General features: G+C 38.2%; 2 protein-coding genes and 1 non-coding gene across 6 annotated transcripts in view; 1 reads left to right on the forward strand and 2 right to left on the reverse strand.

Annotated features, from left to right (window-relative positions):
* The window catches only part of CFAP70 (cilia and flagella associated protein 70), an 81,195-nt gene extending 81,169 nt beyond the window's left edge, over positions 1-26 (reverse strand). The window contains exon 1 of the mRNA XM_065922567.1: positions 6-26. The gene's annotated coding sequence lies outside the window, so the exon portion shown is untranslated. The remainder of the gene's footprint in view (positions 1-5) is intronic.
* A 317-nt stretch (positions 27-343) lies between these two features.
* Positions 344-27,375, reverse strand: ANXA7 (annexin A7). Of its 4 annotated transcripts, none has more exons than XM_065922577.1 (14): positions 27,289-27,375; positions 23,886-23,940; positions 21,131-21,335; positions 20,442-20,543; positions 19,767-19,831; positions 19,300-19,365; positions 14,869-14,971; positions 14,561-14,655; positions 11,983-12,096; positions 11,571-11,741; positions 8,841-9,011; positions 8,685-8,760; positions 7,500-7,612; positions 344-4,464 (listed from the first exon to the last, which is right to left on the reverse strand). In XM_065922577.1, exons 2-14 carry the CDS (start codon positions 23,937-23,939, stop codon positions 4,342-4,344), a joined length of 1,458 nt encoding a protein of 485 aa, XP_065778649.1. In that variant the 5' UTR covers position 23,940; positions 27,289-27,375; the 3' UTR covers positions 344-4,341. The 4 variants fall into 4 exon arrangements, with proteins under 4 accessions (XP_065778649.1, XP_065778650.1, XP_065778651.1 ...); XM_065922578.1 differs by lacking the exon at positions 27,289-27,375 and adding an exon at positions 27,113-27,134; XM_065922579.1 differs by lacking the exon at positions 27,289-27,375 and adding an exon at positions 26,811-27,021.
* LOC136161994 (U6 spliceosomal RNA) lies at positions 5,249-5,355 on the forward strand. Its single transcript, XR_010661847.1, has one exon. It is a non-coding gene; the product is annotated as a U6 spliceosomal RNA (small nuclear RNA).

Below are 27,375 nucleotides of genomic sequence, written 5' to 3' on the forward strand. Positions count from 1 at the left end.
CTTACCTAACAGCCGCAGAAGCGTTTTTCGCAACTATAGCAACCAATTACCTCTCGCGATAACTCTGCCTCCGCGATCACCACAAGTTGATCCCAAGACTCGCGATAACATTGTCCCGGGGAAGAAAGAAGGATGCGGGCGCCTGGTGAGATTCTGCGCGTGCGCCCTGGAAACCTTGCGCCTGAGGCACAACTTCCGTGTCTGGTTGTGGTTTCCTATTTTCGTAGATGCCACTTTCCCTTACCCAAAGCGTTGGCAAAGTACAAAGTTTTCCCCTTTCGAGTTTGCTTTCTCGACTCCTTTCTTTCAATAACCCTCCATAAATAGACAAACCAAAAGGAAATTTATTTAAAGATAAAAATCTTTATTAAACGATTTTGAAAACAGATCATTTAAGTCTTTCTCCGTGAAAAAATGCAGCTAAGACAATATTTGCAAAGTAAGTGTCTCACACACTGTTGAGAAGAATGCAAAACCACTCTGCTTCTAGTGTGCAATATTTACAAAATAAACAGACTCCAAGTATATGATGTTAATGGAAAAATTTAATACATTTGAAATTCAGCATTACCTCAGAGTTGGAAAGGCAAAATACAATAGCAAAAACCTGGAAACAACCCAAAGGAAAAGTGGATGAATACACTGATAATATATTCAAAAAATCGCATATTACAAAGCAGTCGAAATGAATGAACTATAGCTATTCACCATGTGAATGAATCTTGGCAGTATACATACTTTAAAATGTTGCACTATTAGGAGCCACTTGAGGGGGGCTCCTGGCCAAATCAGACAATTTGAACATCAAAGTAAACAATAATGGATTACAATCTGTTGAATAAGATAGGAATACACAAGTTCACATTGATATGATGAAGAGAAAGGCAAGCTCTTTATAGCAGTTGAATGCCAATCCAATAATGGAGAGGAAATGATTGAAATAGACAATTACCACTTGGCATCAACTATAGAAGTGGATGATTTAGACAGGGGTCTTCAGTGCTAAGGCTGGTATGTGGAGATTTGATAAGGAATAATTTACTGGCATGATTTTGGAATACTAGTCAATTACAAAGGAAAAACTGAATTTAAGAAGCCAGCATGATCAAGTGATCAAGGTTAACATGACCAGTGTCGGGAGGAGTCTACATTTTATGCCTCCTGATGAGACTCACTGAGAAAAGCAAAGCATCATTTTGTGGTATTCCTACAGACAAAGGACCCAGGTTGTAAGCCATCCTATAATAAAAGCTTGTACCTTTTAATAAAACTGTAAAGGCTACAAAAGACTGGCAACTCTTTCAGATTAAAGGAGTCTGAAAATAAACAACTAAATGCAGTACGTATTCCTGTACAGGATGTTGACCCAGAAATGGAAATAGACATTGTTGGGATAGTGGGCGAAATCTGAATAGGCTTAATAGATTGGGTGGTAGCGTTGCACCAATACTGATTTACTGATGTGGAAGATCGTTTGCCATCATGTAGAAGAGTGGTCCTGTTTAGGGGAAAACAGCCGCCGGAGTGTTTAGGAGTGATGGGACAGGATGACTGCAGTTTGCTCTCTCAACCCACCAACAGTTCAGATAAAGACTAATAACAAAACACATATGCACGCACACACACACTCAGAGTAAGTAATGAACCAATAAAATATTAACTGTATGAGAATCTAGGTAAAGAGTACATGGAAGTTCTTGGTACTGTCCTAGCAATTTTTCTATACATTTGAAATTACCTCAAAACAAATTATTAAACTATACACACACTCACACATTACTTTCCATGGATAGTCACGAGTCTAATTTTAAAAATAAATTGCATTTCTGCTAATAAACATATTAAAATTATAAAAATTGAGAAAAATGCTTTTAAAGTTAGTGTTATAAGTCATAAAAGTTCTCAAAAATAAAAACATGTAACTGTTGAGTAAGACGTTTCTCCCTGGATTTTTTCCCAAGTGAAGATTGCGACTGAATTTGTGCTGAGATAACTATCCTACCTTATACACGTCGTAGTCTTTTTTGGGACCACGTGGTTTGTGGGATCTTAGTTCCCCAAACAGCGGATCAAACCTGGGCCTCCAGCAGCAGCAGCATGGAGTCCTAACCACTGGATTGCCAGGGAATTCTCAATAACCCAGTTTAAAAACAGGCATTTTAATAGATATTTTCCCAAAGAAGATATACAAATGGATAATCAAGAAAATATGTCCAGTAAAGAAAATATATTCATTAGTTATTAGGGAAATGCAAATCAAAACTGCAATGAGATGCCACTTTACATCCACTAGGATGGTTAGAATCAAAGAGACAGTGATAGTGTCGGTAAGAATGAAGAGACATTGGAAGCCTCACTCATTGATGGCAGGACTGTAAAATGGTACAGCTGCTTTGGAAAATAGTTTGGCAAATCCTCAAAAAGTTAAAGATACTACTACCAGCAATTCCTCTCCTGTTATTATAGCCAAGAGAATTGAAAACTTGTGTCCACAGAAAAGCTTGTGCATGAATATTCATAGCAGCATTATTCATAATGGTAAATAGGTAAAAACAACCTGAATGTCCATCAACTGTTAAATGGACAAGCAAAATGTAGATCCAAACAATGGATTATTCAGCCATAAACAGAATGAAGTACTGATTCATGCTACAACACAGGAGAACCTTAAAAACAGTACGTTAATTAAAAGAAGCCAGACACAAAGGGCCACACATTGTATAATTCCATTTATACATAAAGCCCGCAACAGGGAAATCCATAGAGACAGAAAGTAGATTAGTGATTGCCAGGGGACAGGCAGGAACAAAGAAAAGAAGGATTGACTGCTAATGCGTGGAAGTTCTCTTTTTGGGTGATGAAAATATTCAAAAATTGATTGTGGTGACTGTTGCACAAGTGTGTGAATATCCTAAAAACCCACTAAATTGTACACTTTAAAAGGATGAATGGTGTGATAAATGAGTTATATCTCAATCTTTAAAAGTTCAAAAATATAATTCTCACAAATTTTTTCCTTAATAATTTACACCCCTTTTCCTTGACCAAATCCCATTGCTGTTAGTTACTTTTCCAAAATCTATGTCAGAAATCTATCTTGGCCTGTTATCCTTCTACCAATGTATCTTGCTTTCACCTTACACTACAGTTGTACATAGGCCTATCTCTCTAAGAGTAAGCTTGTGTCTTATACCACCTTGCATGTATGTCCCTTGGCACTTACCACCAAACAAATGTTCATTGAATTACAATTGATATTTACTATTCTTTCCCCCCAATCATTCACCATATATATATTAAATATCTGCTTTGTGCCAGGGAGTTCAACAAAAAGAACAAATAGGGTTATTATTCTCAGAAGAATTTATAATCTAACAATACCCTTGTATCCTAATTTTTGTTTAGATCCCCCACTAGATGACAAACCTCCTTCCTTTGTAGTTTCCTTAACTACCTATTGTAATGCTCAACATAAAAAGCAATTGCTCAGTACTGGGAATAAACCCAGGTTTGAAATCACACTGCTATAGCACTGAGTTCCTGAACTACTTCTCCAAAGAACTAATATTCAATCTCCCAGGAAGATGATTTAAGCTTCAATCATTCATTAATTTGGCACCTTTTATGTGTCAAGCTTCATTTTCTTGAATCATGATTAAACTGCAACTAAAATTAAAGTATTTTATATTTTTTTTTCTAGGAAATCAAGGGGCAATAAAGATCTATAGGCAGTCTTAGTAGACATAAAAGTAGGCTATATATTTTAGGCATATAAACATATAATCTCTTTTTAAAAAGCTGCTACAGCCAATACTAAACTATTTTCTATGTGGGAAGTTCAGCATTTATGAATATAGAATACTAATTTATGCGAAGTAAGATGCAAATTACTCTTCTAGGTCAAAACAGCTGAATTTGTTTTAAAAAGTAATATAGTTTTGACATATTACCAACTATAACTGTCCAATGGAAAGCAAAGGGTTTTTTCTAATGTTCAATATTATTTATTCAAATTTATTCATTATTACACAGAATTTGAAACTGTTGTGACTTTTACTCAATTTGGTACCTTATTTAGAATAAGAGCAGTGAGAATTATGCTTTACAAACATTGCATTATTACTTCATCATTGTGATATGGCTTTACTTGATTGTACATAGAGAAGAAAATAACATTGGAATTAAGGCAATAACCACATGTGCAAACCAAGCACAATACCCTGACACAGTCCTTAGTAAAAGCTCTTTTGGTTAGGTGAGGGTTGATGTTGCTGCATGCAGGTCAGTCATTGCTTTGAAGGATAAGCTTTGAATAGCTTCATTCATTTATAAAAATCTCTCCTACTGGCCCACAATGGCCAGAAGAAGCTTTCGGTAATCTCCACTCGTGTCACTTGCAATCACTGTGCCCAGCGTCTTCTGATACATCTGACTGAACATCTGTTTTATCTGCACAAGATCAATCTGCATGCAAGACATGATATTTGTGATATTAGAAAAAAGTTGTTAAAGAAAACTGATAATTTATTAAAATTATTCTTTAATAGTGAAAAGATCCTAATTATACCCAAAGCAGAGGGGAAAAACACCAAAGGACTGACATTTTATAGCTAGCATTTATACCAGCACTAGCAAAGTGTTGGCCAGGATGCAGAGAAGTTGGAATCCCTGTTCACTGCTGGTAGGAATGTAAAATGGTGCAGCCACTGGAAAACAGTATAGTAATTACTCAAATAAATAAAAATAGAATTACTATATGACACAACCATTGCACTTCTGAGTATCCACAAAAGTGAAAGCACAGGCTCAAATATGTGTACACTCATGTTAAAAGCAGCATTATTCACAACAGTCAAAGGGTGGAAGCAACCCAAGTGTCCATTGACGGATAGATAAACAAAAGGTAGTGTATACATTCCCTGGAGAAGGAAATGGCAACCCACTCCAGTATTCTTGCCTGGAAAATGCCATGGACAGAGGAGGCTGGCGGGCTATAGTTCATGGGGTTGCAGAGTTGGACATGACTGAGCACAATGTATACATACAATGGAATATTATTCAACCTTAGAAAAGAAGGAAATTCTTACACATGCTACAATGTGGATGAACCCTAAAAATGTTAAAAAAGACAAATACTTTATGAGTCTACTTATATAAATTAACTAGAGTAGTCAAATATTGTAATACATAAGATAGAAAATAGAATGGTGGCTGCTAGGAGTTGGGAAGCAAAAAGAATGGTGAATTAGTGCTCGCTTTGGCAGCACATATACTAAAATTGGAACGATACAGAGAAGATTAGCAGGGCCCCTGCACAAGGATGACACGCAAATTCGTGAAGCGTTCCATATTTTTTACATATACACCATGGAATATTACTCAGCCGTTAAAAAGAATTCATTTGAATCAGTTCTAATGAGATGGATGAAACTGGAGCCCATTATACAGAGTGAAGTAAGCCAGAAAGATAAAGAACATTACAGCATACTAACACATATATATGGAATTTAGAAAGATGGTAACGATAACCCTATATGCAAAACAGAAAAAGAGACACAGATGTACAGAACAGACTTTTGAACTCTGTGGGAGAAGGTGAGGGTGGGATGTTTCGAAAGAACAGCATGTATATTATCTATGGTGAAACAGATCACCAGCCCAGGTGGGATGCATGAGACAAGTGCTCGGGCCTGGTGCACTGGGAGGACCCAGAGGAGCCGTGTGGAGAGGGAGGTGGGAGGGGGGATCGGGATGGGGAATACATGTAACTCCATGACTGATTCATGTCAATGTATGACAAAACCCACTGAAATGTTGTGAAGTAATTAGCCTCCAACTAATAAAAAAAAAAAAAAAAAAGAATGGTGAATTATTGTTTAATGAATACAGATTTTCAGTTTTGTAAGTTGAAAAAGTTCTGGTGGTGATGGTTGCACAACTATGGGAATGTACTTAATGTCACGAAACTGTACACTTAAAAGTGATTAAAATGGTAATTTTGTGTTACATGTATTTTATTATAATTAAAGAAAAAGAGATCCTGCTTAGAAAATTTAAGTCTAAAAACAAAGACACAACAAAGTTTTTCCAAATATTGTATTATAGTTGTCTTTTAAAAAATGATTTACCTTCTTTCATATAATTTTGTAGTATATGCTTTCTTTCAATTAAAAAAAAAGTCTACTAAATATACAGTCAAAGAAAGGAATATATTTGAGGCTATATTTAAGTAAAAAGATAAGATAAACTTTTAAGTTATTTTATTATACAGTGCATGCTAAATTTTAAGAATTTTTATGTCCAAGAGGATTAATCTGCATAGGTCTTTCATACAGCCTTTTGTTGATTTTTTTTTTTTGGCCACGCCTCACACTTGCAGGATCGCAATTCCCTGACTGCTGAACCTGGCAGTGAAAGTGCCGGACGCTAACCACTAGACCACCAGGGAATTCCCTCATACAGCTTTTTACGTGAACAAAATGAAAACCCAAAGATAAACCTCTTCTTGAATTCCCTGGCAGTCTGTTTCACCAAAGCAAGCCTCTCACAGCAGGAAGAAAAGTGAACACTATGCTTTATACAACCTCTACCAGCAGTGAAAAAGAGAGCTCTTTCTTAACGTCACTCATGGACTGACAACCAACGGAGGAACTTTTAAGAAATTAACATTCTAAGTGAGACAGAGAAAGACAAATATTGTATGATTTCACTTACATGCGGAATCTGAAAAAACAAATGAACAAATATAACAAAACAGAGTTATAGACACAAAGAACAAACAGGTAATTGCCAGAAGGGAGGGGGTTGGGGGCAGGAAAGAAACAAGTGAAAGAGTGAGAGGTACAAACTCCCAGTTGCAAAATAAATGAGGGAAGAGTATGAATGAGTGGGGAATACAGTCAATAACTGTAATATTTTTGTGTGGTGATATGTCATAATTAGACTTTTCATGGGAATCCTTTTAAAATGTACAGAAATATCAAATCACTATGCTCTATAACAGAAACCAGCAGAGTACTGTAGGCAAATACATGTCAAAAACGAACAAACTCATACAAAAAGATAATAAGATTTGTGGTTACTAGAGGTAGTGGATTGAGGGAGGCAGACTGGAGAAAGACAATTAAAAGGTACAAACTTTCAGTTACAAGATAAGTTACTAGAAGTGTAATATACAATGCAATAAATATAATTAACACTGCTTTATGTTATAGAGAGTAAATCCTAAGAGTTCTCATCACAAGGAAAAATATTTTCCTTTTTTTTTTAAAATATTTTCCTTTAATCTCATATTTTATAAGATGATGGATGTGCATTAAATTTACTGTGATAATCGCTTCATGATGTATGTAAGTCAAATCTCTATGCGGCACATTTTAAATTTATACAGTGAGGTATGTCAATTACATCTCAATAAAACTAGAAGAAAAATTGTGTTTAATATTGCTAAGAAAAAAGAATCAACATTCAAAATCAAGTGAAGATCGAGAGAGTCTCACCTCACTTCGAGTGACCACAATCCTGACCAGGGTGGAGTCATCTGTGCCGGCGCCTTTCATAGAATAGTAGAGCCTCTCAGCAAAGAAGGCAGGGCGGTTCAGGGCACATTGCACTGAAAATGACAGAGGTTTCACACGTGAAATCATGACTTGACAAAGATGTCCACACACCAGCTTCATCTATCACTTCCAGCTGCTTTTGATCATTTCCTATGTAATTATCTCAGAAATCTTAAGTGATTGTAGAATGCTCTCCCCCTTGATTTTTCTCAGCACCCATCTTTCTTTCCAGCTGGATCAGACAGTCTACCTTGAATTCTACAAGATTCCCTCTGGCCAGTACCCATTTTCTCTCCACAGATGCAGTCACTTAAGATTCTTAACATTTTCCCCCTTAACATGAGAAAATCTGTAGCAACTGTACCCTGGTAATACCTAACTAAACGGAATAATGACTAAAATCTGAATTCTAGAAGTCAAATGTATCATTTGACTGAAAGGATGTAAGATAGATTCCAATATAAATAAGAAAACACAGACTTGAGAATGATAAGAAATATGACATGTTTTCTCTTAGGAAAATTAAATTAGCAAAGGCTCTACCTTTCATAGAGATGGACTAACTGTACATTATTGTGTTAGCTACAATTACAATAGTAGTATTTATAAGATATTCAATTGCTAATACCAGTGTGTTACTAATATTCTCTTTAGTCTTATATTCTGAACCATGAGAACAAAATTTCCATTTCATTAAGCTTCTGGATGTCAGGACACCAAAAACTGAGTTTTTAATTTCAAATGGAAAAGGGTCTCATTTGGCTAAATACTTGAAAGACACTTGGGGGCTCAAAATGATACTTTGTGTGGTGGCACTCTGTGGTTTCCTTAGGGCTTTCCCATTTACCTTAATGGAAATGCTACAATCCATTATACACTTTTGTATAGTCCTCAAGAAGGGCATAGAGAATAACGACCAAATAATTCCAAAACAATCCTATTTGATTACACCACCAACCATTCATAGGGAACTGCATATAAAAACATAGGATTAGCTTGTCTCTGCCTAAGCAGACTCCAGGGAGGCGATACTAAGAATCACCACTTAATGGGAACAACTATTCAAAGCCTCCCTCATTTACAAACAAAACGAAGCAAAACCCGGAAACATGAACAGTGTCTTACAGATGGTTTTCAAACCGCTTTCAACATTTCCGGAAAACTCACGGCTGACACTGCTTAACAAATCTCGATTAGCCATCTGTAGACAAGAAAGTATAGGGGTTGAAATATTTTGACACCTTAAAATAGAAGCAAAATCTTCAAAAGAAAAGCTCATACCCTGGAATAGGCCTCCATGGTAGCTTTCAGCTGAGGAAAGCTTCTTGTGGCAAGAACCATGTTAAAGCAAGATTCATCTGTCCCTAGTCTTCCCTCACCAGCCTGGTAGAGACGCTGAGCATCGTCCTGAGCCAGTTGGTGGTTAACATTCTGGTTCTCATCACGATTTCCCTGCAAAAAAAGGAAAGCAGGAGTCAGAAGAAAGTGATACAAGTTCTACTTTTAAACCAAGGTTTTCCAATCTGGTCACTTTTGAATTTAAAAGGACAATTTACTAAAAATTAATCCATAAAGTTTGTTACGCTTATCTTTCATTTCCAGAGAAACTATACTAGTGTAACTAGTATTTTATTACATTGCCAACTGTGGATTTTATAATGTATGATCATGGTTTGATGAGGTTATATTAAAACAAGAGGTTTTACAGGGCTTTGAGAGCTAAATTAGAAAACGTTTCCATAAAAAATTACACAGACATTTTACTTTTGAAGATATAGAAAATTTTACTGACATTCAGTTTATTTTTTTTATTTTTTATTTTTTTACATTCAGTTTAAAAAGCTTACTCAAGAGACTAAAAAGACAGAGATTCTTAAAGAAATTACTCTTTTGGGTTTGATCCTTGGTTTACAAGCTGCGGGGGTTTTTTGTCTTTATTCAATAAACATTTCTCCAGTAGCAGGTATTAAAAGTCTAGGTATGATACAAACCACAGAGATTGGAAATGATTATCTGGGCCAGGAGAAAGAGACTGGTATGTATTGAAACTGCAAACTATAGCACCTCCAGAGGCTGTGGCCACACACAGACTCATGATCCAGCAAGTCCTGAACACAAACAATGCAGCCACTTCTACCCTCTGGAAGAAATCTCGCAGCCATCAAAGGAACTTTCAAAAGAAAATTTCATCAAAAGAATTTTCACTTCTCTTGTGATAGGGTCTCCTTCTATCAGTCCATGTTCTGAGCCAGTGAGCACTGTCTCTTGTCTAGCCTGGGGAGAGATGCACTGAGATGTCCTAGAAGCTGGATATCCCTAAACTCCAAGGTCTGAAGTAAGTTTAGATTTCTCATGATGAAGCGACTTCATCCTAAGCCATGCTTTGAGGACCTCGTCTCCTAGGAGATATGAACTACCACTCAAATTAACAAAGTATGATTCTGCTTAGCTGGGATTTAAGATCAGCATTATACTGAGCTTCACTTTATATTCACCATGTACCTAAAAGGTATGGAGCACTTATTTTGTACCAGGGTGTACCGGTCAGGGTTCTCCAGAGGAACAGAACCAACAGGATGTGCTGTGTGGTGGGGACACAAGAAAAGACAAGGCGCCTCCCTCCAATGAAGTTAAGCCAAAAGAGGAAGCATATAATATTAAGAGGCTTCGTGAACTTCATCCAAGTGTCATCTTAATATGTAAGTATTTATTATGAATGTATGCATAAAAATGATGTGTGAGACTTTAAGAAGAAGTTATAAATAACACAAGTACTGACAGTACTTTTTTAGACCAAACTCTTCCCTGGGATGGGATGGGGGTGAGAGGAAGCTCTGGGCCTGAACAAGAGTAAAGCTTAGATGGGTAGTTGGTTTCTTTCTAAAACAGAAACACAAACCCAAACACGGGAAAGGTCGCCCTCTAGAGTGTCTGTCTGAGGAACAAAATGGAGACGTGTTCCTTGAGGGTTGAGGAGCTGTTTTCTGAAGAGCACTGGCACAAGCAATGTGTAAAGCCTATTACTCTAGAGGGGTAGGAGGCAAAGGAACTCAGCAACTCCCCAAATGACTGCCTTTGGATTCAAGCACACAGTAAGGTCTCCTTGTCCTAAAAAGCTACTTCCTGGAAGAGGGTCCTTTATTTTGTAAAATGGGTGGGCCTTGAACCCTGCATAAAAAGACATTCAGCACCTCATTAAAGTCTGAATAATCGTTTTTTAGCATTAAATCTCTGTTTCTGATTTTCCTTTCACGCTAACCTACCCTCCTGCTCTGTTACGGTAAATTCAAAGTCCTCCCACCCCTTTGCTCTGTTTTCTCATCTCCATACCCACACACTCTGGCACACAGTCTTTTCTGCAACTGTATCCCTTTGCTCTGAGAGCCTCTCCTCTACTTTTAGAGTCTTCAAGACTGTCCAACCTTGTGCACTAGGATAGCCAGTAACGCCTGATCCTGAATCAGTGTGCTAGTCTTTTGCATCATCTCTTTCAAATATACCCTGGTTATTTATAGTATCATTGCAAATACCCTATTTGGAGAATTTTCTGCAACTCTGCCAGCACATCTGGGGAATCAGAACAAGGAAGGTACTTCAGCACAGTATTTCAGTGAATGCTGAAGTGTTTTCTGCATTTCTGTCTCACTCTTGTCGCACTTGGCATGGCAGACCTGCTTATCTTCAGCTGATGGTCCCAGTTAACTGGCAGTACAATGCTAAGCTTAAAAATACAGATTCATCTTCATTCTAAGACACAGAGCCTCAAGGTGATCTCTGATTTCATACAACCTTCAAGTGGTTAATTGCTGATTCCTTACAACAACCAGATTTGCAGAAATAATTTTCAATACAGAAACAAAGAAACCTATACAGAGGATTCTCTGTTGTCCCTCTTAAAGATGTCAAGATTCCAAGGGGGTAGATATTAAAAGGAATAAAGAATGCCCACTGGCAGTAGGCAGTAAAGAATGTTCCCTCCACCAACACTCAGACACTTAATTCAATACTCACCTGGCACATGGATACAAGTAAACGTTCAAAATGCCCTGATGTATCTGACCTAATGTCCTTTTCAAGGTCTCGTCCAAATTCTGATTGATAACATCTGACTATTTCTCGGATTTCCTGGTTTGTTCTTGTGCACAAAATTTCAATCAACACACGTTCCTGAGTTCCTGCTCCCTATGTAAAATGAAGGGAGAATGAGAGAGAATTATAAGCAAAAAGCAAATTTCTGCAAGTTATTAAATCTTAATGTTCCATCAAACATAACTTTGGCCTCCAGACTGAAAAGCTCTATATACTCAGATGATATAAAATAATGTATTGGTTTACTTGTCACTGTAAACTCAGAACTGCCATAATTTATGGGGTTTTACATTTGAAATAGGATAAAATACTCAAAGTAAATGCCATATAGTACCTTCATTGCATTCCGTAAACTCCAGGCATCATAATACGTAGGTGGCATGAACAGGGCAAGGATCAGTTCTTCCATATTTCCACTTAACTCTGATTTAAGATCTTTGATTAAATCCTGTGGCATTACAAACACAAATTCGGTATATGAGCTCTCCAAATTTTGTTTTGCTTAATTATTTTAAGAAAAATACGAGAAAAATGGAATTGAACTACTTTAAGAAAACCTCAATTTCTGTTCAGAATATCATACACTACAGAATTAGTATTTAAGTGCATTACATTCAAGAAGATATATTTTAGTCATTCTATCAATAAATACTTAATAATAAACTTATTGTAGTTCTGCCACTATATCAGGTACAAAATAAGAGGAACAGGAAACAAAGAATAATTCAAATTAACAAAATGATAAACAGGTATTTACTTAGTATAAGAAACGGTTCTTCTTTTATGAGGAAGTAGAAATCATCATCATTGTGTTCTTACTTGAGAAGAGAAGACAAACATCTAAAAACTAAAATGAAGCAGCCTGTTCTCCAGCACCAGATGAATGAGTAGCACAGAAATAAGTTGAAATAGGAAAAGTTAAAAGTGGGCTAGAGAGCTTCAGAGAAAACTTTAGTGAAGATATTGAAGAGTATGTAAAAATTAGCAAAGAGAAAGCAGAAAGATATTTCAGGTAAGGAGGAGGAACACAAACAAGAACAGAAAAGCTGCTCCTAGCCTTGGCTATATGCATTAAAATAATCTGCAGAATTTTTATAAAAGAAAAATTTATGTCAAGAATGAATACTCAGAGATTCTGCATGTGTTTTTAAGTTTGAAAAGAAATTATGATATTCTGCTCAGGTTGAGAATTACTTAGTATAGACACAAGAATGAACAAAGCTTATTCAATGGGACAATAAGACAACCAATTTTGTTAAGAATAATGTTTTTAGACATTAGTAAAACAAAGTTGTAACTATATTCTTGGATTATTACCTTGAATACCAAGCTAAAGAACATGGATTTGATTCTGCATGCTGGGAGGAGTCACTGAAAATTTTTATATAAGAAAACAACAGGCAGTATGGATTATAATGACCAAAGATATATATGAATTTTAGCCTACTGGAATATTTAGATAAAGAGTAATAAAGGTTTGGGTTTGAGTGGTTACAATGAAAGTGGAAAGGAAAAAACGGAGGTAGAAGACACATTTCTAAAGAGCCTTTTTACAGATTAGATCAACAAGACAAGCAATAACCAGTTGCCAGGACAAAGCACGGCCTGGCATACATAGGCACTGAAACAATATTCACTGACTGACTGAGAGAGAAGAATGTGGGATCAAAGACTCCACAGCTGGCTAGAGGAACAGTGTTTTCATTAGTAAGAAGTCCAGAGAAAAAGTGGCGGTGGATAAGGACAATAGTCTGGGGATTTAGTTTTAATTCAAAACTGATATATGAGAAAATTTAGGTCAACAAAGCACAGACTACATGTGAACTAAAGAAATTCATAATACAAAAAACATTTCTGTGAGAAAAATGAGTCTGATGTTGAATCCTAAGGGAACCTAGGGCTTGTGCCGCTTAAGCAGCCTTAAGACTAAGGAAGTGGACTCTGGGTTGGGCAGAGAGGGAAAGCAGAGTGGAAAAGATGAATCAGGTCAGTGGACCTCTACTCCCATTCTGAGAAAAATTAACTGGATCCAGAGAATGTCGGAAAATTTTTAGGACTCCTATCTGAATGACAAACCAATGCTATCCCCTCTTGCCCTTTATATTTAAGAAGCCATGGCACCTGTCAGCCATAGAATCTTGCTGGATTTAGTCACTAATCATCCACTCAACAAGTATTTATGTGGCTATCAGTTATTGTTCCTGTACTTGGTACTATAAACACAAAGATGAATATGACATGGTTTGCCCTAGGGCCGCTCACAGTTTTTAGGGAGTGGGCACTGAGATCGGTTACAGCAGAGGTTTTACGAAGTGCTACGAGATCACAGTGGAAGAAGCAGCCAAATTATACCCAGAGCAGTGAGAGAAACTTCACAAAGTAGCTTAAACAAGCCAACCCCTGGAGAGCTTGTTTGCCATGCAGCAAAAGAGGAAAAGGTATTCCAGGACAAGAAAACAACATATATCAACCACAGAAGCATGTGTTCAGGGAATGGAAAGAGGTTCTATAAAACTGTAAAATGGGGTATGTTTAGGAGGGAGAGAAGTGAAAGATGATGTCAAGGGCCAAGAATAAGCAAGGGCCACATAAGAAGTCCTTGAATCCCACTTTAAGGAGAAGATTGAGAACCAAGCTACTGATTATGATTATGGTCATAATCTACTTTCTACTGAATATGTGTCACCTACCAGACATAGTAAACGGGTATGATTATTGGAGAGAATTGGAAAGGCTTTTAAGAGAAATAAATATTGAATACACCTCTTCTGGGGTCTCTGAAGTCTAGCTGTCTCTACTTGATACTTATCAGTACTAATAAAAATATAGTATCCAACCTGACAGAATTCAGGGCCTACAGGCCACTGTTCTTGCTAACTCCTGAAAAGAAAATGAAACAAAACAAAACATACCTTGCCATACATGGTCTTAAAAGCTGCTTTAATTTTTTGCCTTTGGTCATTGGAACGATTGGCCACAACATCTATAATTGCCTGCTCGTCTGTACCTGAAAGAACCACACATGTCTAAATAAGGATGAGGTCTGTGTGGGGTGCTCGCTGAGGACATTTTTTAGATTACAAGGTGCCCAGTGCTAGATTAAATTGAGGCGTGTGCACACAGGCTCACATATAAACTTGGCTGTATGATATAAACCTTATTTTTACTTTATATCCAATCACTTGAACTTATAAATAAGACAAAAATATGTTTTCCTTACCAAAACCCTTCATCGCTTTACGAAGAACTTCAGCATCTCTCATGGCATCGAAATTGGCAGCAGGTCGGATTGTTCCGTGAGTTCCCTGAGTCATCGCAGCAGGCTGAGAACAAGAGGCATAAAATCCAGGTCAGTTATTGTGGTAATCTAATCCTTTCACAATATATACATATACCAAATCAACATGTTGCATACCTAAAACTAACACAGTGTTCTATTTCAATTGGGTTTCAATAAAACTGAGAGAAAAACAGTATGAAAAAATGTTCAACATCTAGCTTAAAAAAAAATCCCTCCCAACTCAGGTTACTTTGCTAATAAGACAACAACTTAAGACTTCTCCAATCATCACTCTTAGGCAAGAAAGCCAGTGTGAGGTTTCAGGACAAGAATATTTATTTTTGTGGTGGAACAGACAGAGACTATCCTTCTCCTGCCAAAAGACAGCAGAATGCCAAACTTTCAGGAAACAAGACAGTCAAGCTTGTGAAGTTAGTCACAATCTTTCTATGCCTTGGTTTCCTTCAAGGGAGAATGGGGGGGGGGGGGGGAAGAGATTGATCTCTGAGTAGTGTGAGATGAGTGGCAGTGTTTTACTTAAAGAATATAATAATGGCTGTAGAGAGGCAGAGTCGGAGTTGCCCAATGAGATTTCAAACAAGCAAAGTAATTTTGGTAATCTCTCTTGATTTTTAGTATAGACTCTGGTTATTAAACATAAAATAAAACATCTTACAATAAGAAAGGCACAAAAATGAAATTGATGACTAGAGACTCTTGGAGTTATTCATCAATTTTTTAAGGATAAACCAAAAAGCAAGACAATGGATATATTTTTTAAACACCAATCTATGAAGAAATTTAAAAAATCACCAATGACAAAGACCACAGTAATAAGTATTTCAGGCAAGAATCACTAATTTGATGCTAAAATTAGTGGGTGAAAGTATAATTTGTATACTTTGTAATATTACAGCAGAAAACCTAGCAGACATCATCTGAAACAAATGATCAACACCAATTATCACCAGTAAGAGGGTAAATCAACAATAAGTGCCTCCTGATAAGATGCACTAGGGGCACAACCTCACTTCTGTGGTATTCCTGTTAGAAAGGCATAACCTTTCTAATCCCAGAGGGATTTATCAGACAAACCCAAATAAAGGAATATTTTACAAAATAACTGGTAGTACCCTTCCAACATGTCAAGGTGATGCACAACAAGGATTGAAGAACTATTTCATATTAAAGGAAACTGAAGAGACATGACAACAAATGCAGTGTTTCATCCTGGATTTGATCCTGAGCCGAAAGGACATTACTGGGACAGCTGATGAAATCTGAATAAAATCTAAAAGTGGAGTAATAGTATCATTAAAACATTAATTCTTGATCACTGTATTTATGTAAGAAGTTAATATCTGGGGAATCTGAGTAGAGGGTATGTATATAGGAATTGGCTCAGTCAGTAAAGAATCGGCCTGCAATGCAGGAGTCCTGGGTTTGATCCCTGGGTCAGGAAGATCCCCTGGAGGAGGAAATGGCAACCCACTCCAGTATTCTTGCCTGGAAAAATCCCATGGACAGAGGAGCCTGGCAGGCTACATATAGTTCATGGGGTCGCAAAGAGTAAGACACACTTAGTAACTAAACCATATATAATTTTTTACAACTTTTTAATGTCTGAATTTATTACAAAGTTAAATTTAAAAATTCTAAATACAAAGTTATGAAACAGTTTATTAGTTTGCTTAAAAGACTCAAATCAGGGCTTAAAACAGATGAGATGAGACAAGATGATATCCCACCACATTTTTTAAAAATTAAATAATATATTTTATTTAACCAAGTATTTCTAAAGCATCATTTAAAGATGAAACCAACATCGTCTCAAAATATAAAAGAATTCAGCTGCTATTTAGGCAACTGAAACTGTATTTCAAGTTATACCCATTGAATACCTGTGGGGACAACTTGTTTGGGGAGAAGCAAACCAAACCACCTTTCAGCAAACACTTTTACAGTCTGTAATTCCTCCCACTCATCTATACATTTTTTTCTACCAATAAGCCTAACAATCATCTGTCACTATTTCTAAGTCAGCTATGTAAGCAAAGAACTAACAAGAAATATTTGTATTGTGGTTTTAAGGAAAAACTAAAAATATTCTACTTGTAGCATGTATTCAAGTAGAAAAATTTTTTCAACCAATTGCCTTTCAGTTCAGTTCAGTCGCTCAGTTGTGTCTGATCTTTGCGACCCCATGAATTGCAGCACGCCAGGCCTCCCTGTCCATCACCAACTCCTGGAGTTTACTCAAACTCATGTCCATCGAGTCGGTGATACCACCCAGCCATCTCATCCGCTGTCGTCCCCTGTTCCTCCTGCCCCCAATCCCTCCCAGCATCAGGGTCTTTTCCAAGGAGTCAACTCTTCACATGAGGTGACCAAAGTATTGGAGTTTCAGCTTCAGCATCAGTCCTTCCAAAGAACACCCAGGACTGATCTCCTCTAGGATGGACCAGTTGGATTTCCTTGAAGTTCAAGGGACTCTCAAGAGTCTTCTCCAACACCACAGTTCAAAAGCATCAATTTTTCGGCGTTCAGCTTTCTTCACAGTCCAACTCTCACATCCATACATGACCACTGGAAAAATCATAGTCTTGACTAGACAGATCTTTGTTGGCAAAGTAATGTCTCTGCTTTTTAATATGCTATCTAGGTTGGTCATAACTTTCCTTCCAAGAAGTAAGCGTGTTTTAATTTCATGGTGGCAGTCACCATCTGCAGTGATTTTGGAGCCCCAAAAAATAAAATCTGACACTGTTTCCACTGTCTCCCCATCTATTTCCCATGAGGTAATGGGACCAGATGCAATGATCTTAGTATTGCCTTTACATGAGGCTTAATGTATCAAAACTATGAAAGTTTCCTTTGATGTAACCATTGTGACTAAAATCCTAAGCAGGGCAGAAGGTTCTGTTTAAAATACACTGAACTAGGTAGTAAGAGAAACTTGCTCCCATCAGGCACTGTTTGATGACTCTCATTTTGTCATCTTGTTTCTAAAAACAAAAACAACAAAAACCTATTCCATTTTTCATCTGGAGGGGAAAATGGCTTTGTTTTATTCTTTGTTCAAAGCCTAAGTTTGAAGTGACTCTTCATCAAGAACACTATTATCCTGCAGGCATTATTTTGAACTCAAGAGAAATCAGGGTCCATGTTCTTGAGGTCAAATCTCTAACTACAGAGGATTTCCCAGCACAGCAAAACCCATACTATCTTCCACCAAGAGTTCCATCCTTTGACACCCATTTGATTCCAACCTTCCTGCTGAAAAACTGCCATAGAAGTAGAATTGGATCCATCAAGACAGGTCACTTGCCTGAACTACTCAACCAAGACACACACACACAGCAACCGACCTCCACCAGAGGATTTTCAGTGACAGGGAGCTCACACGTAGTCTATTCCATCTCCATCTAAAAGCTCTTCCAAAATCTACTGCTCTGTTAACTCCCTGGTTTTAGTTTAAGGTGGTAATTGTTACACAAGATAAGCTGCAGGTATATGTGTATTTTACTTTAAGTGTTTTTATGTTTAAAAATCTTTTATATTCAGTCATAAAATGATGTCTTTAAAAGTAAATGCATGCTTAAACTAAACTAAAATGAAAATTCTCATAACAAATGATTAGAATAGCTACAGATTTATAGTATGATTAACAATCAACTTTCAACACTTTTTTTAAAAAAAGAAGTGAAAGCAATTTACTATGGGCTTTCAAGGAATATCATTTACTCTGTCAGTAAAGTAGCATATTTTACCAAAGAGACCACTGTTCTGGGAAGCAGAAGAGCTAGGATCTAGTCTCAGCTTTGCCATTCACCAGCTGTGTGGCCCTGGGCAAGTTCCTTAATCTCTCTGGAGGTCAAATACCACAAATCAGGAAAGTAAGCCAGAAAATGGCTAAATTGTTTCTCTTCCAATACTGGAATCCCCTTCCCAACCCAGCCGAAGAAAAAGTTTAAAAACGCTAGACTTTTATGAACAGACAGTATGAAATGAGAAAATCAAGATAAAGTAAACATAAAACTGCTTATGTTCCTAGTAACCTGCATAGGGTTATAAAAGAAATAACAAGTCAATTAAAGAATAAAACTTAATATTAAAGTAAGGAGCTACACTGAAATGGGGCAAGGATTTGATATACGGGAGACCTTCTGAGATTACTGAAAAATCAATTTAACAGACATTAATTACTACCACACTTAAAGGGCCTGCCAAGCACTACTGGTACATAAAGATAAAATAGCTATTGTGAGCCCTCAAGGAAGTGGTGAGAGACAAATACACGAGAAATTGAAAACAAATGAAGGCACGTTTAGGGGACTGAGTGATTAGTGAACATTAGAAAACCTTACTCACTTCACTGCTATAATCCAAAGAAACAGGAGAGAAAACAGGATAGGAAGGAAAGGATTCTGTATTGATCTGAAAGAAGAGTATAAAAGTTATAAAGGCAAAAATGGAAAATAAAACCATACTTCATAAAACACAGCTAGAAATATCAATCACCCAGCCACCTGAGTTCATGGTTATACTGCCAGCAAGGGAGGAGGAAAAAGAACTAAAACCAATGCCGAGAATTCAAGTGAATCTCTATGAAAAAAAGAGTATGGGTGTCATCACCTGGGAGAAGGGACCTATGTTTGTCTTAAAGTCATCAGGACACTGGTGGACCAAACAGCATGGAGTCTATCAGAAGCAAAGATTAAAGTCTTAAGTGTCTCTAATAGACCATCTTCCCTGCTTCAAGGAAATCTCTAAGATCAGTAAAGGAGTAGTGCCCTTCTTTAGCAGACTTAATTTTAAAAGATAGGAACAAAAAATACCTGACTAGGGTAGGGAGATTGTCCTCCAGGATACTGAGAAGGCATCGCTCCCCCAGGAAAACCACCTATATATTAAGAAAAAATAGAGCAAACAGGTATTAACTGATTTAATTTTTCAAAACAGCACTGATTTATTGCGAATATGGAAACACATGAGAACATTCACACTTATGTTATTCACTAGAATAATTTTTAAGTATCATGATATACTGAATCAAAAACCAACTTTGGTCACAAGGACCTTTAAAAATATTCCATGTTGTAATTTCTTTAAAAATAATACTTTTTAAAAAAAATAATACTTTAAAAAGAAGAACAAAATAGTTGAACCAGATTAAATTCTGATTCCGTCTGGAAAGGATGGCAGCACATGGTTCTGGGCTCATTCCCTTCATGTTACACGAATGACAGAGAAATTCCTAAAGGTTTTGTTTTTTGGCTTCAGGAGAGATAATTTTTTTTTAATTGAAAAAAACAGGTCCTTATTTCCATCTTATGATTAAACCTTTTTTTTTATCAGATTAATACATTTCATGAAATCAGACAGTACCTAAGAAGTATTTAGTATAAACATTTACTAAAGATGATCCCAAACACAAACTTAAGTTCTTTCAATGGCAACTGAAAAATTCAAAATATCAAGCCATCGTGCTTCTCTGGACAAGTGATACCTACCAGGCAGCGGGACCTGGGCTGGGCCACCCCCATAAGACTGTGTAGGTGGCTGTGGATAGCCAGGAAAGCCTGCTCCACCTGGTGGGGCTCCAAACCCTTGGCCTGGAAGAACAAGAGAGAAAAATAAACAAACTATAGTGACAGGTCTCATGATTGAAGTGAAAACTTTACAAATAATAAAAGAAATATTCTATAATGCTACAGCAGCAGTTCCTTTGGTCTAAATTCAACTTCTCAACAACTCCTTCCCCATTAAAAAATACATTTAAAAAAATGTTACTTCTTTCATTTGCCCTAATGACTTACAATATGAAAGTGCTGTTTTTTCTTTTCTTTTTTTTTTTACATCTTGTGGACAGAGCTGTCCTAAGGTCACAATCATGCTAAAATCAAATCCCTCAATCAGTTCTTAAGATTACAAGTTATCAAGCAAACCATTAGTCCTTTATGATCATGAGATTTATTCTAATTCCTTCACAAGAGAAGTTTGGAGATCGCTCCTGAGAATGCTCCAGCTTTCACACCTCCTCATTATCTTTCTCCCTCTATCTTGCCAGCTAAGTCCTTACTATCTAAGGTAGAAAGCAGGCTAAGAGCAACTCTGATTTCATACAAAACAAGCAGGAACCAAAAGGATTAAAGAGAGAAGAAAAAAAAGTGTTACACTACTTCCACAACCCACGACTCACCTCCAGGATAGGATGGAGCCCCGCCTGGGTGAGGGGCGCCGGGATAGCCTCCGGGGGTTGGATAACCACCAGGGGCAGGGTAGCCTCCAGCTCCTGGGTAGCCACCACTTGGTGCTGGTGGGTAGGCACCTCCTCCCATTGGAGGAAAACCACTAGGATAAGGATACTGACCAGGAGGGGGGAAAGATGACTCCTGACCCGTAGGCTGAAAAACCAGAAAAGTTTTCAAATGAATGTGATCATTGAGAAATAGAATCTAGCTAAGAAAACAGAGATAACTGTTAAGGTCTAGCTTATTCTTTTACATATTAAAAAACCCATTAGAAGTCCTGGTATCTCATATTAGTTTATCAGTATAGTAGTTTGTCAGGATGCCTCTCTGTCAGAATACAGTTTTATGTAAATCCACTTGTGTTAGGCAAGAAGAGTCTGTTTCTCTATTTGGGAGTGTCTCTTTTCAAACCTCAAGGCTTCATGAACAACTAGCAAGGCTCAGTATAGTTGCTTCATTTTCCTAGCACCTGGAAATATGGGAAAGATCTGCCCTCTCTACCCTAAAGAGAAGAATTCATGGCTTTCTTGTAATACACCTGGACCTGTGTATAATAGAAAGAATAAAAAAGTGACCTGAGCACATACTGGGTGTGACGTTTTGGACCTCAATTCAGATCACACAATGTCTAAGTCTGAAGAAACTGTTGTTGTTTAGTTACTAAGTCGTGTCCAACTCTTTGAGACCCCATGGACTGTAGCTGCCAGGCTCCTCGTCCATGGGATTTCTCAGGTAAGAATACTGGAGTCAGTTGCCATTTCATTCTCCAGGGGATCTTCCTGACTCAGGGATTGAACCCACTTCTCCTGCGTGGTAGGTGGATTCTTTACCACTGAACCACCTGGGAAGCCCAAAGAGACTGTTACATGTTCACTAAACTTTTTCCCAGGCCACAGAGACTACATTTTCCAGGACCCCTTTACAGTTAAATAGGACTGATAGGTAAACGACAGTGGACAGAAGTGGACAGAAGCAATGTACACCACTTCCAGCCTGGTCCCCATGACTTCCTGCCCCATCCTCTAAGATCTCTCTTCCTCTCTCACTTCCTTCATCTGCCAGCTGGAAGCAAAGAATCCAGTGGAGGACTCCAAAAGACTAGAGGATGGTAGAGTCAATATATTAAGGTAATAGAGGATAGAAGGAGCCTGAAAACCCACAAGATGAAATGGAACAAAGTCTCTTAGCTCCCTACCACACACTTCCCCCATCATCCCCACTACTGACTTCCAGGAGACTGGAGTAAGCAAGAAATAGGTTTTTATTGTGTTGAGCCATGGGGATGTTAAAATTGTCTGTTTTAGCAATTAGCCTATACTGACAGAAATGGTTGCTAGAGTCCAGTTTAGTATATAAGGACCTGGGAACATAGTTACAAATTTCATTTCTCTTATGACAAATTCAGGAGAACTATATATTCACTTTACACACAGGTACACATATTGTCACTAATCCATATAGGCCCCTCTTTCTGTTTACCCAGAGTCACAAAGAAGCCCTACATACTTATGAGCATAAAGCTGAAATACACTAACCTCAGCTATGAAGTTAGTCCTCAGAACAGTATAGATAAACAACAAAGTAGAACTTGGTAGCACATTTATAACATGTACTCAGAATACTAAAAGTCTCAGAACTACAAATCCAGGGCCCTCTAATCCACTGCAATTTGTGTTCTCTGAGTCAGTTCAGTTCAGTTCAGTTCAGTCGCTCAGTCGTGTCCAACTCTTTGCGAGCCCATGAATTGCAGCACGCCAGGCCTCCCTGTCCATCACCAACTCCCAGAGTCTACTCAAACTCATGACCATTGAGTCGGTGATGCCATCCCAGCCATCTCATCCTGTCGTCCCCTTCTCCTCCTGCCCCCAAACCCTCCCAGCATCAGGGTCTTTTCCAATGAGTCAACTCTTCGCATGAGGTGGCCAAAGTACTGGAGTTTCAGCTTCAGCATCAGTCCTTCCAAAGAATACCCAGGACTGATCTCCTCTAGGATGGACCGGGTGGATCTCCTTGCAGTCCAAGGGACTCTCAAGAGTCTTCTCCAACACCACAGTTCAAAAGCATCAATTTTTCGGCGTTCAGCTTTCCTCACAGTCCAACTCTCACATCAACACATGACCACTGGAAAAACCATAGCCTTGGCTAGATGGACCTTTGTTGGCAATGTAATGTCTCCACTTTTTAATATGCTATCTAGGTTGGTCATAGCTTTCCTTCCAAGAAGTAAGTGTCTTTTAATTTCATGGCTGCCCTTCTTAACTATTTTAAACATCCAACACAAAGGTTAAAAACCAGTGACTCATAGGATGGATTTAGTTTACAAACATGGTGTATTGAATCATACTGTATTTAACATTTAAAAATATGCATTTCCCAATTTTAAAAAATGGGCAGTTTCATATAAAATCTAGACTGTTGGCTTTACTTAAAGAAATGGAATATCCAGCAACATTGAGTCAACCTCCCTGTATGGCCACATCAGGCTGAGTGGACTAACAGGTGCCTTTCCATAGGTGACGCAAGTCCTTGTAGCTCCTCCACAACCCTGCCTTCACTCACGTACTCTACTCAGTACTTCTGGCTCTTTGAATTTATGACCCTTGCTCTAGCATATTTGTAAGATCTGTCATGGGCTGGCTAGTCCTATACAACACCTGTTCCAAGGACATGAGCTATTTTAGTTTCATAAGTGGCAATACTTACGGGATATCCGGGGAAAGGTGGGTAGCCTGTGGGGGGATAGCCTGGGTATGACATTCTGTAACAACAATAAGAAATGTCCTCTGTCATTTCCTATAAGGAATAAGGCCTTTGAAGATATACATTGTCACAATTTAAATAAAATCACATCTTCTGAAAGAAAGCGTCTAGCAGGCAGGCTGATTCACTAGTTCTGAGATGGGGCCTGAGATTCTGTATTTCTAGCTACACTTCCAGGTGATGCTATTGCTGCTGATCTGTTAATAATATTTTGATATCAGAATATTTAGGCATTTCTGAATCTACCATTTAATTTGTCAAGTTTATCAACATGTGTTTTGGCTCTTATCCCCAGTACAGCTATAAATGATTTGTATTTCTCTTTTGTCAAAACCCCAAACAATGACATAAACACACTAATATATATAAAATAGATAACAAATAAAGACCTACTGTTTAGCACAGGGAACTCTACTCAATACTCTGTAATGGGTTATATGGGAAAAGAAACTAGAGTGGGTATATGTATAAGTGATTCACTTTGCTATACACCTGAAACTAACACTGATATACACAATACTGTAAATCTATATTCCAATTAAAATAAAAAATATCCCAAATAAATCCAGTTCAACATTTATGAAAACCCATCATGTGATAAGCACTGTTCTGGGTGCTGATAAAGAGATAAGAGGGGCAGGGGGAAGTACCCTGCCTTTTGAATATACAGTATAGGAAAATTAGAAAATAAATTCAAATTATTATTGTGTCCCTTTTCACATAAGCACAGTACAGAAGTTAAAAACTTGCTAAATTGAGAATGAGTGGGCATATATCTAGTGGAAGTTAAAAATTACTAAGAAAGATAATAAGAATACTGATTCAGACAGTTCTAAAGCAGTCACTTGGGATCCAAAGACCTGGATGCAAAGGATGTTAAATCATTTTTTTTTTCTTCTTCTCCAAGCCCAGTTGATAAAAGGAGTAAAGGAGAAGCAATACCATCTAAGAACAGTCAGTCAGATGAACCAACGGTAAAAGAGGTCAGGTTCCAAAGGAAAAGTCTGAAAATAATTTATCCAAGAAATTAATAATAATTTTAAAGACAACAAGTGTTATAGCACCAAAGACTACATAAGCAACTTAAATTTCTAAATTTCAGGAACTGTTCCAGTGACAAAGTCCTATTTCTACAGTCTAAAACTACTACATTAAGTCTCACCTTTAAGGGTTCTAGAGGAATTATGCCAACAAGAGTTTCAGAACAGAATGAAAATAAATACTATTTGCATGTGAGAAAACAAAGCAACTTTAAGAAAGTGAATCTGGGTACATTTTAATGAATAATACTACAAAAGAGTAGAATGCAATTCCATTTCCAGGATGTACTTTATAAAAATACTTACAAAAATGCAAAATTATTATACATACAAAGCTATTCATTACAGCACTATTTGTAACAAAAAAAGGTTAGGGAATTCCCTGGCAGCCCAGTGGTTAAGATTCAGCACTTTCACTGCTATGGCCTAGTTGGGCATAATTCATGCCATGCAGTGTGGCTAAAATAAAACATTAAAAACCTAAAAGACCATTAATAAGAGACAGCCAAAAGAGATTACAGATAGCCATACAATAAAAAAGTTAGGCAGTTATTAAAAATGAGCAGCTCTCTTATATGAATGGCTGAGTCCCTTTGCTGTCTACCTGAAACTATCACATTGTTAACCGTCTATACTCCAATACAAAAGAAACAGTTTAATAAAAAACATGAGCAGCTCTCCTTTTATTCATATACGAAACCATCTCTAAGTCACATTAAGTGGGAAAAAAGCAAGATGAAAAACTGCATAGATAATTTGCAACCAAATGTGTAAAACATACAGTTATTTGTATATAGAGCATATCCCCTGCAAGTAGACTCAACAAAGTAGGAAACAGAAATTGCCTCTGGAGAGGAGAACTGGAGCATAACAAGACTTTTCAATGTAGCCATAGACCTTCTGGAATTATGCATGTATCATCTATTTCAGATTTTAAAAGCTTTTGTACAAAGCTTAAACAAACCCAAGGGTGACTCAACAAACTACTCAACTTTGCCCAAAGAATAATTAGACTATACTAGTGAACCACAACTTTTACTTCCTTTTCAATATTCTTTTTTTTTTTTTTTCCTTTTCAATATTCTTAGTCAGCAACTACTTTTAAAAAGACTAGAAAAGCATTCCTGGTTCTCCAAACCATCTCCACCCAGTGAGTCAACTACTAAAAGGGTTGGGTCTCACTAGGCAAGTCTCAGAGATGGCATGAAGCCCAGGAACACAGGAGGCAGCTGTTCCAAATTTATGAAACAAATGAAACAAAACAGGAAGGGTGAATGAAGATTTCCAACAATAGATACTACAATTTTCCAAAATCTGCCTCTCGATTGGAAAGGGCCATTTAAATCTGTCAGCAACGGCTCTTCGATAAAGAATTGGAAGCAGGACTATAAAGCTCTGGCATGGACAGTCGTAGGCAGACACCACCAGTGAGGACTGAAAGGCTTTGGTTTGCAGTAGTTGAAATTCCCTCTTCTACCTCCTTATCTAGTACTTGAAACCCCTTCCCTGATTGGTAGGTAATTCATTATACTCATTATCTAATTAGGACAGGTTACTTTATCAGATCAGTTCCCCACCAACTGGCAGAAATTAAGGAAGTTTAGAGGCAGCTGGACGACTTCCTTTCATTTCTGTCACTTTATGGAGGACATCAGCCATCTCCTTCTGTAGAAGAATTCACCCAGGTTAGGCTCATATCTGCACAGGTTTGCTGCCCTTTTGGGACTAGGAATCAAATCTGGAATACTACTTCCTACAATAGTTTCCAAGAATTATAAACCTGGGCCACTGTACAATTTGAGGCTTCCGCATTCGTCCTAGGGCTCACCAAGCAAAATACAAATTTCCCAAGTTTCCCTAAATTTGCTGTGTCACCAAGAAGTCCAGTCGGACTTAGCTGCTCGCTGGTTTTTCTACTCAGCTCTCCTAGAGGGCCGCTTCATCCGGGCCATCCTCTGGCCTCAGTCCCTCCACCTGCGGTCCACCTGCCCGCGCCGGAGGCCTCACTGCTCCCTAGGATCCCCGGACGGGCAGAGACACCCGGCGAACAGGACTGCCCGAGGTCTGGCCACCTCGCCGACGCCGCCCGCACGTCCCCACCAGGCAGCCCGGGTCCCAAGATGCGCGCACCGAGTCGCCGGCCACCCCTGGGGCCTATAGGCCCCTCCAGCCTTCCCCCGGCCCCCCGCCGGTTCGAGGCCGCAGGCGGGGCCCCGCCCACTCCCGGGTGGCCGGCCACGGAGCTGGGCGGGGCGCGGTAACCGAGGGGCCGAGGGGTTGCAAGCGTAGGGGGCGCCGTTCCTCACCTGACCCCGCGGAGCAGCGTCACGGCCCAACCTGGTCCGGGGCAAGATGGAGCCGGGGGCGGGTCCGGGAAGGGCGGGGCGCCCCGG

The sequence above is a fragment of the Muntiacus reevesi genome, chromosome 2 (genome assembly GCF_963930625.1).
Source record: "Muntiacus reevesi chromosome 2, mMunRee1.1, whole genome shotgun sequence".
NCBI classification, from domain to species: domain Eukaryota; kingdom Metazoa; phylum Chordata; class Mammalia; order Artiodactyla; family Cervidae; genus Muntiacus; species Muntiacus reevesi.

Bases quoted from the DNA above. Each gene is read 5' to 3' on its own strand.
- ANXA7 (XM_065922577.1), bottom strand. From the start codon at position 23,939: ATGTCATACCCAGGCTATCCCCCCACAGGCTACCCACCTTTCCCCGGA. The intron at 19,832-20,441 runs GTAGGTATCACT...CTTAATATATAG, and splicing joins AGCCCAGGTCCCGCTGCCTG to GTGGTTTTCCTGGGGGAGCG. The intron at 14,656-14,868 runs GTAAGGAAAACA...TGGTTCTTTCAG, and splicing joins TAAAGCGATGAAGGGTTTTG to GTACAGACGAGCAGGCAATT.